Source organism: Bombus pascuorum, chromosome 10 (assembly GCF_905332965.1).
Source record: "Bombus pascuorum chromosome 10, iyBomPasc1.1, whole genome shotgun sequence".
Taxonomy (NCBI): Eukaryota; Metazoa; Arthropoda; class Insecta; order Hymenoptera; family Apidae; genus Bombus; species Bombus pascuorum.
In genome coordinates this window covers 11,028,554-11,038,272 of record NC_083497.1, presented here as the reverse complement: position 1 = coordinate 11,038,272, position 9,719 = coordinate 11,028,554, and the positions used below count along the sequence as shown (strand labels likewise).

At 43.8% G+C, this 9,719-nt stretch overlaps 1 protein-coding gene across 1 annotated transcript; it reads left to right on the top strand.

Annotated features, from left to right (window-relative positions):
• Positions 1-851: 851 nt before the first annotated feature.
• On the top strand, positions 852-9,719 carry LOC132911403 (uncharacterized). Its single transcript, XM_060968022.1, has 4 exons — positions 852-941; positions 6,490-6,725; positions 9,241-9,404; positions 9,476-9,719. Exons 2-4 carry the CDS (start codon positions 6,498-6,500, stop codon positions 9,717-9,719), a joined length of 636 nt encoding a protein of 211 aa, XP_060824005.1. The 5' UTR covers positions 852-941; positions 6,490-6,497.

The following is a 9,719-nucleotide window of genomic DNA, read 5'->3' as shown; positions in this document are numbered from 1 at the left end:
AGATGAAACAATTTATAAACGTTGTGGACCTGATTAAATCCAGTGATTAAATTACGGTTTTCGTTCGCGTTACAAAGAAGTTCTCGCGTATATATTTATGACGAAATGGATAAAGTTTCGACAATGGACCAAGAACGACGAGTGTAAATACTTTTCGTTTCGAGAGAATAACTAATCCATTAAATACCTCACGAATTAACAACCCTGACATTGATACATGTTATTATCCATTTGGTTAAAAGCCACCTTCCAAAGAACATTACGTAAAAGACTATGTTTCAAATCGATGGAGCTTCGAAGCGTGAAAAGTTGCTCTCCTACATTTTCCAAATTTATGTAAATTGATTTTTACCAGTTACTACGCTTTTTACATTTCTTTACACCATATCCTCGATTGACAATATTTCTGACATATATCTCGATTCGTAAGACATCTTGGTTGTATGGAAAACTCGCTTATGAAAGATTAATCTAACATTTTTAATATAATTAATTAAATAATTCACAAAGATCTCTGTCTTAATATCCTAATAATATTCCAAGCTTACCACGTTTGCTGTAAATATCCTAATACTTGTGAACAAGGAGCGTATATAATTCCCTATCGAACGTTATCAGAAATTACACGATAAAATGCCGGTACTACGCGTGTGACCAGGTGGTGGCCGCAAATCTGTGGAGGATTTCGATTTGACGTTGGCGGCGCGAGAGCGAAACACACGAGAAGCAGCATAGAACGGAACGAGCTGCGGACGAAGAGACCGGGGATAAAGAAACGAGAGTAGGCTTACCCGGCTGTTCGAGATCGAAGTCGCCTTATAGCATGCCTTTTCGATGGTCGTACGAACGCCTTAAGGGATAAGGCCTCTCTTCCTTCGCCTCTTCTTTCATTCGCGCTTTCCTTCGTTTCGAAAGAAGAGCTCCGCGAAGGGTTGCATAAGGTACGTTAGTTTCGAGTCCTCCTTACGGCCCACTGGGGGCTGCATTAAAATGCCTCGAATTGTTTACTGCTCGGCCGCGCGAGCATCTCGCTGTAATATCCACTGTAAACTACGCTTGGATAAAACCTTGTGAACACCCCCCATTTTTACTCTTCCTCCTCCTTCTTCATCTTCTTCTTTTCCTTCCCTTCTTTTTCTTCTATTACGCTATCCCCTCTACCGGCTGAGTTAGCCAAGCTCTCCGTCGCGGAATTATTTATAATATTACGCGGACCCTGTACGAATGCAGGACGAAACTTTGTCTATAAAGAGCATCGTTTTTTTTCCCGGCAAATTTCTTCCACTCTTCCCCCGCGCCATTTCCCTCCGGTTTTACCCGCCATCGTGGAAGAGCACGGCAAGCAAGCCGGTAAGATGCGTCGATTATGCCGGCGTAGAAGTTATTTTGGCAACGGTCCCGCGGAAACAACGAATTCGTCCGTTCGAGTGCTATTTTCTTCGTTAATTGAACCGGAAGCACCGGGCATCGAGTAACTGTAGAGCGGGTCGTGACCGAGTTCGCGTATAAATGGCTCCGAGAAATGGAATCACGGCGGATAAGTCTGCAGTTTACTGGGTAACGTATTATTGACAAAATGGTTTCGAGGACGATCGAAGTGATGAAAAGGGGACGGAGCAGAGGATGATACTCTTTGTCAAGACAGATAACGAGGCGAACGTTATCGATGATGTTCGACGTTCGCGACGCGATGACGATCGAAAGGCACAGGATGCAGTTTACGAACGTGGGTGGATTCGTTTTTTGTCCGAACGCACGGTAGACGACGCATTTATGCCAGAAATACCAGGAAATAATGCGTTACTTTGATTTCTTTGTTTGGTGCGCAGTGCACCTTCGTGCATCTATAGAACGGTAGATCGATACTTGTTCATTCCACGCATGTAAACACCGGCTCGCGTTTTCCAACGGGCCAACGGTCGTTTTGTTAAACTCGAGCCCGAACTTTTGTCGTAAACTATACGCTTTATGCGCGGATAGAGAGAAAGCGAGGCACGCATCTGTACGAGACGATTAGGCGGTGCACGGTAAAAGAGAGAGAGAGAGAGAGAGAGAGAGAGAGAAAGGTGGAAAGAGGGCAGGAGAAACAGGAATGTGTACGAGAGAGAAAAGGAGGATTAGAAGGGCATAGAGCACGAGGAAACGGGACAGCGTGTATCCGGGCGAAAGAGAGAAAGGGAATGGGAAAGAGGAAACGAAGGGTGTACCGGGGGTTGGTTTCAATTAGGAGGCAGTAACTCTCCCAGGCATTGTTCATTTCACTCTAGATTTGTATTCCCCGTTTGTTTGTTCCCTTTGCATTTGCGTTAACCTGAGCAAAAGCGAGCCGCCACGCGTGTATACGCAATCAATCAGAGCGGAAAAGACGGGACCGGTGAGAGGGAGAGAGATCGCGTGATCATTCCGCTCGGCATCATCATTCTGACTTTTCTTCCTTAAAAATACCGGTACGATGCCCGTTTGTTCGGAAACGAAGCGCAGAAATGAGTTCGAACGGGTTGATGAAACGCTAAATGTCCCGATCACCAACCTTTCCAAACACAATCATGCGATAATAATGCAATCTTGCAAATCGCTTTTATACGTTCCTACGTGCGATCGAATTTACAGTAATTCTTTAATGTGTTTGTAACTATAGAAAATTCTCGTGAATATATCGTACGTCTGATATTAGGGTGTCTTTCGAAAAGTGTCTTTCTTTCGCAAACGTGTTCTTCGCAACAGTGCACCTTTATGCAAAGGTGAAATGTCGCGGTGTTTATCTCAAGAGAAGAAAACGATATAAAAATAATATAAAACAAAAACCGTTGTGCGTCTGTTATTTCCTCATAAAACGAAAGAAACAACCTGATACAATAGATACGTTGAGATTTCATTAGCACCGTAACGAGATACAAGCGCCGTGGTCATATCGATAAATGCGTTTACGAAAAGTTTCTGTAATTGTTCAAATACTTTCGTATGACTCGAGAGACGAGAATAGTCGTACGAAAGAAAATCGGTGGAACGTGTTTGGAACGATTTGGTTAAGTCCAAGCGTTAAATACGACCTCCATGAAATTGCTTAAAATGTGTACATTTCGTTATATACTCGTTCATCTATGGCGTACGGGGAAACTAATATAGAGACTTATACGCTATTTTATGCGTTTATAGTAGGCGCCTTGGGTTTGAATATTTGCTCGCGAGGGCTGTGAGCCTCGTAACGAAATTCTCGACTAACTTCGTTCGCTACCATCTCGCTCGCTCCTCGTTCTTCCCATTCTAACTCGTAAGAAGTTTCGTTTACGTCCATATGCTGAAATAAACTGAATTTCAACCAGTCATTATTCGTTGGATCGTGAGCGCGCAGCACGCTTCAACGTATTTCTCGCCACTGGAATAAATTGCAAACCGGCAAGGTTCTTGCAAAGATTTACCTTCGCTGTTGCTAAAAATCATCCATTAATAATAATAAACCAATGTCCAAAAGCAATACTCGCTAGTTTCAACGGTGAAAACTCATAAAAGGTACGCAAAGTATGGTACACGTTATAAAATTTAGTAGGGAAAACAATTCTCCATCAAGGTTCTATTCTTTTTTTCAATTATCTTCGCAAACGTATCGCATAAATATCCGCCATCTATTTATGAGCTATGGCGTTAACGTTGACACGCTTTCGCGCATTGATAAATCGAGGAACAGCGAGCGCAAGAATCGAAGTACGATAGAAACGAAGTATCGATTGCTCGAGGCGAAACAGTCGGCGTGCAACTGGAATTTGTTATGCGAAACGTCAACGTACATGATTTGTCTGGCACATCGTGACGTAAATCGATCCCGCCAACATTATCACCGATGACGTACGCGTTTCTACGTATTTCGGAACGAGGTTGCTCGTTCGAAGATCCTAGCGATAAAAGCAGCACCAGGTAATCGTATCGTTATCGGCAAATCTTCGACTATCTCTACCTCTCCGACGTCACAATCCGACGTTCTCGCTCTACCAATATAATTAGAAAATTTCGTTTTCTAATTAAGACGCGTAACATTCGTGAGCCGAAATTAATAGTCGCAACTCGAAACAACTCCTTAAACCTGGCGACTCGTAAACGAGATCTTGGCAAATAGAGACAGAGAGAGAGAGAGAGAGAGAGAAAGAGAAAGAGAGAGAGATTGCGAATAACTAACAAACCTGGCGAAATGAAAGCGAAAGCATTTTACGGGAGAATCAATTCTCGCCATGAACGTACGGCCAAGGTAGTCGAGATTACTCCTTGTTCTCTGATTCTGCTGATCTTTTCTACCCGCCTACGAATCAGAGAGTCTACCAAACCGTAGCTTCTTCTTTGCTTTGCATCGAAACGGCAAGTTATCAAGGCTAATTTTTCGCCTTTGTCGCATCCCTCGGTGGCCACCAGCCGGTTTGTTACTCGTGTTTAGCCAGCACTGTTTTTAATAACCTAATGGCTCTTACGCGGTACATTATGTCGGATAGCATCCCTTCTCTATCCGCTGAACAACCCCCTGGTACACCTCCCTTTGCAGCTTCTTTCTTTTTCATTTTTTTTTCTTTTTCTTTTTGGAGCCTTCGCTCTTTTATTTGCGATTTTTTTTCGTTGAAACGACAAAAATATCCGGCCCTTTCTCGATCCTGCGACTTGCCCGCTTGCTTACTTGCTCGCGGCATGCAAAACTTTTGTCTGAGCAAAAAAGGGTGGAAGGAACGTGTGGACGTGGAACGGGAGAAGATCGAGAGAAAGGGAGACAGTAAAGAGAGTAGCTTTCCTCGAACCGAACAAAAATCTTTTACGGTTCCGACTCCCTCTTTATTCTCGTTCGAACGATCGGCCGAGAAAGAAACGATCGCTTAACTCTTCATTCTTTGCGTTTTCATCGGTAGGAAATTCACCGTGCTCCCTGTTTTCGCGCTGATAACAGGGGGACGAAGCCACCGAATCTCTTCCTGTAATTAGCCCCAAGAGACTACGAACCGCATCATCGAAACGTTTAAATCGATCGTTACGGTTTACGCTCGTCCTACGGAGATTTTTTAACCCTTTTCTACATAGAATTATAGTCGACAAACGAGACGAGAATTTCGTAAAACACGAAACATCGTCAACGAGCGATTTCAAGATTTCAATCGAGTTTGAGATGTAGGAATCTTCAACGTTACGTACAATGGTCAGACTAGTAGTATATCACGAGATATCGTTAATGTAACAACGAAAAATATAAGAAATATACTACCTACATTTACGATGTGTAGTTTTATCATCCGTTGGAATCTACGATTTATGAAAACGTAGCCGTAAGGTCAAAGGAATTTTCGTTTTTAATTTCGTGAAACGTAATTGATAAAAGTTGTCAATTTAATCCGCGGAAGATGAAACGCAATGAATGGCTAATGTCATAGCGGAAATATTAAAGAGAGAGATTTCGCGATTCGAATATTGAAAGCGACAGATTGGCGATATCCAGTCCGGTGGTGAAATTCAGTGATGCAAAATGGGGAGGAATCATCGCCAGAATTATTCCCATTGAAAATCTTCTGGTCCGAATAACTGCACGGCCCTCTTCGCTGTGAAATAGCTTCGTTCGTTTCAAATTACTTGCCCTATTTTCCTTTGTCTTGTCTCACATTTTGCGGCGTGGCCGGCCTTTCCTCGCACGTACCTCGGCCAGCCTCCATACAACGTTAATTTAGTAACCACCCAACTCGAATGGCAACGACTTTCCGTCAGACTCTCTGGAAATTACCCTTGTAAAATTAACTGCGACCCTGTTGGATATTAATTCCAGGATTGAAAGCAAGCGTTCTGGCCAAACGATACACCCCGAAACCTTCCTCTACGTTTCCCTTATCGAACCTCTGTCCTGCTTTCCAAAGCTTTCCCACGAGCTTTTCAACCGCCAGCCGAAAAGTCGAACGCAACGAACTGGCGTTTTTCTCTTAAGCGAAAAGTCGGTTGATTACGATTCAGCCAGCGCGGGACCGGTGATATTTTACTTCTTTTCGAGGCTTTACGATCCGACGTTTTTAATTTCCCCCGTGTGCCTAAAGAAAGAACGGCCGAAATGCAAATTGTGACAGCAAAGTTATGTGCACCGTGGAATTAATGACTTTCTCGGATCGGCTCTTAATAGGCCGTTATGCACTTCCAGTCTGTCGTACGCGTGCACGAATTCGTTAAGCGTCGGCCGGCCGATTCTAACGAAATTGAGTTATATCCGCGAAACGAGAACAAGCTACGATAGAATCCAAACTGGAAGCGAGGCGAAACTGTTAACTCTCTGTTAATTATCGCGGTTAATTACGATTATTATACCTTGGATATCTCGTACTTTGTTAGAGTGGCTTGCGAAAGCGTTTGAACGTTCATCGTGGAAGATTTCTACGTACACTATTTTATACGTTTCATAAGAAACATTTTGAGAAATTAACATTGCAATGAGACGCGTGTGACTTTAACGCGAACGAAATTCTACTGTACATCTAATCGCAGGTAGAACAATGAGGACGATCGTGTTCGCGGTTTGCCCGCTGGATAATCGTCGTCGACCGTCGCTCTTAATTTACGTTATCTTGGCCGTCATCTTACCGATCCACGTATCAGCCGAAGCTCAAAAGAACGAACACGGGAACACGTACGTGAGGAGATCGAACGCGAACCCAGGATTGTCGAAGAACACGGAGGAATCGAAAGTTTCCATCGTCGACGATGAGAACAAGGATTCGAAGGTAAGTGAATCGACTGGTTCTCCGGTGGAGCTGCTAAGTAAGTAAATTCGTGGTGCGATCTGGACCTGCTGATGGAGACAACAGGGATAGATTCTTAAAGAGCAAAAGGAAAGATCCGTGTCCAGCGATGGATAACCGAAAGGACGAGTGTCTGCTGATAGCATAGCAGAACGCGGTCGACGTGGCAAACTCTGGACGACAGGCGTTTCCTTTCGGACGCGTTTTAATATCTCAAGCATTAATTTCTTTTCGTGGAAAACACACTGGCCGTCTTGCTTTGTTTCCTCGCGTCTCTGTTCTGTCTCTCCTGTTCCCTCCATGGCCGATTCGTCCTTACGCCGGATGACAAAATGACAAAGGGGTGGTCGCCCCGGGCCAGCGATATTACCGTTTCCGTTTCGGAACTATGCGAACTGTCTACAGCCCTCCAGCCCGCGTATCCAGGCCGAAAACGTCTCGTGATTGATTATGCTCGCCGTACTTTTGGCTCCTCTGCAGCCCTCCACGGAACGCGATTGATGGAGAGCTTGCGAGAGGAACGCCGCTCGGCAAACGATCCAGATATCGTTAGTACGTCTTTCAGGAGAGGAGACACGCTGGCCTAGACTTTCGTTAAAATACAACGCCACGACCTAAATGTTCCGGTAAAATCGAAGCTGGATTTTGTGGCTCGAAATGAGAGGTAAATTAAGAACAAGTTGTCCGAGTTGGCTATACGTTAATATTTTACAATTCAATGGTAAAATTTGTCCAAAATAATTATCTTGTATACTATACAGACACTGTTAGTCTTTAATATATTCGGGGTGTTCCAAAAGTTTCTTTCGTTTTACGTGGAAATAATAAATGCACAACATTTTTTGTTTTACATTATTTTATCGAATTACGTATGATCCATTTAGTTCGAATGGAACAAAATTCAATTAACATTTAATCATATACAAGAACGGATCACATGTTTTTTTCTTTTTAAATTGAATATCAATAGCCCTACACACCTGCTCGAGCAATGAGATTGAGAAATCGATAGAAAACAACATTGACCAGTCTAATTTCCGAGAGACTCGCGTGCAACTAAGAAAGCAATGGAATTGAAATATCTATCTATATCGAAATCCATCGTCCAGGAGTTTCAACAATTTTCAAGCAATCGCGGCCGAGCGTTAAAGCTCAGTTTCACGGTGCACGGGACGAAACCGATAACAGAAACGCGTAATCCCGGTAGGTTGCAAATGGAAGAGAGGGACCTCCATAACGTTCAACAAGTGATCATAGGGAAGTATTCTGTTTCATTTGGAGACCGCGACGAGAATGATTAAAGATACCGGAGAGGATTTCAGCGAACGAGAACAACAACGAAATTTCTGCGACGTTCCACGGGCAAACAGTCGTTTCTGACAAAAGGAAGAAAAGAAAAAAGAAAAAAAACGAAGGCGTAGGGCAAAGTATATTAAAACGGGACTTCATTAAGGTCCGCTGGAACATAGGAGTAACGAGAAAAAGAGAAAAACATGGTGAGAAACGAAGAGTGGAAAAAACGGGCAGAGGTTGAGCATAGCAGCCGCAGACGTCGAGCTCGGTCGCGGAGGGAACTGAAAGAGGAAGATGGCGAGTGTTTATTTAGTTAAATGCCGCGCGTAATTGGGTGTAAGACTTTTTTGTTCGGTGTCGAGGCGACGGTCGTAGCGCTGTACGAAAAGGGCCAACTCCGGCTCTGGTAGGACAGCACAGGGTGACGGCAAACCCCTAGCGTTTCCACGGCCGAGCTTTCCACCCCTTTTTCCGCGTGCTGGCAGCCACCTGATGGCTGGCTGGCACAAGGGCCCGCCGGGAATGAGATGCAGATTGCCAGAGGCCACTTCAGCCGCTAGAGGGAGTGAATTTTTAATAACACCGTGCCCGTATCCGCGGCCCCGCGCACGTTTCTCCACGTAGAATCCCATTGTCTTGGCTGCGTCTCGCACGCGCTGGCAAAAGGACGAGAGTCGTACGATGCGTAACGGAAAGCGCACCCGGTATTATTATAGGAGGAGAATTGTCAGCGACAAGACACGCCACCACGAGAGACCACAACTGGTAGAACGTAGAACGTCGCTTTCGTCGACGTTAAATAAAGCTTAACGCACTAGCTCTTAACGGTGGTATAGTCGGGATAATGGTATGATAGAAATACTGCTAGGAACACGGGGCCAATTCAACAAGCTCACGCCTACCTTCATGCATTATCATTCTTTTTCAAGTTTATTTGCTTTTCCCTTTTTATCGACAATTCTTCTTTCTTTTTCTCGCTTGCTATCGCAAAACCAGTAGTTTACTTATAGTGGAGTTCGGCATGCGTAGGTTTTACCGTACACGGTTTTTTCTCACTTTTGTATTGCATGTTTTGGAAAACATTGGTAAATAGCCGAAAATAGGAACAGTATCTTGTAACTTGATGTTAATGGAATAGAAAATAAGAATCGATCCTAGTCTACTCTCATGCAGACTTTTCCAGTTACCGTAATTGATCTCGCAGGCGAAATCTAGCGATGGTCAGCGAGACGAAGAGTCGGCTAAATCCACAGACGAGAACAGTCCAGCATTAAACAAGTTCCTACAAGATGTTCTGAAGGCTCAAACCGATTTAAAGTGGATAGATCAAGCACTGCACGATGCTAATCGCGAGAAGGATTGGAAGAAGTTAGTTAACTAATGAAAATCACTAACCGATATTTAATACCTCGCGAATACTGAATTAAACATCTGTGAAGGAACAGTCAAAATGTTAATAAATTACGCGAGAAAAGAGGCTTTAGCGAGAACTACGAAACTACACGGCAGTTGAATAGAAATACGTACAGAGATGAAAATCCTCTAGAACTTTCCCAGAGATTGCGTTTTGGTAATGACATGACGTTCAAGAGGAACGTCGATCTCGATGACGTCGATGCGTATGAAAAGGGGTATCGTATTTCCGTTATTAAAATATTCCAACAAGGAGAACCCGGTGAATGA

What these genes read in the sequence shown, in the direction of transcription:
- LOC132911403 (XM_060968022.1), top strand. Translation starts at nt 6,498, where the DNA reads ATGAGGACGATCGTGTTCGCGGTTTGCCCGCTGGATAATCGTCGTCGA. An exon ending in ATGAGAACAAGGATTCGAAG is followed by an intron (nt 6,726 to 9,240) that starts GTAAGTGAATCG and finishes TTGATCTCGCAG; the next exon opens with GCGAAATCTAGCGATGGTCA. An exon ending in CGCGAGAAGGATTGGAAGAA is followed by an intron (nt 9,405 to 9,475) that starts GTTAGTTAACTA and finishes ACATCTGTGAAG; the next exon opens with GAACAGTCAAAATGTTAATA.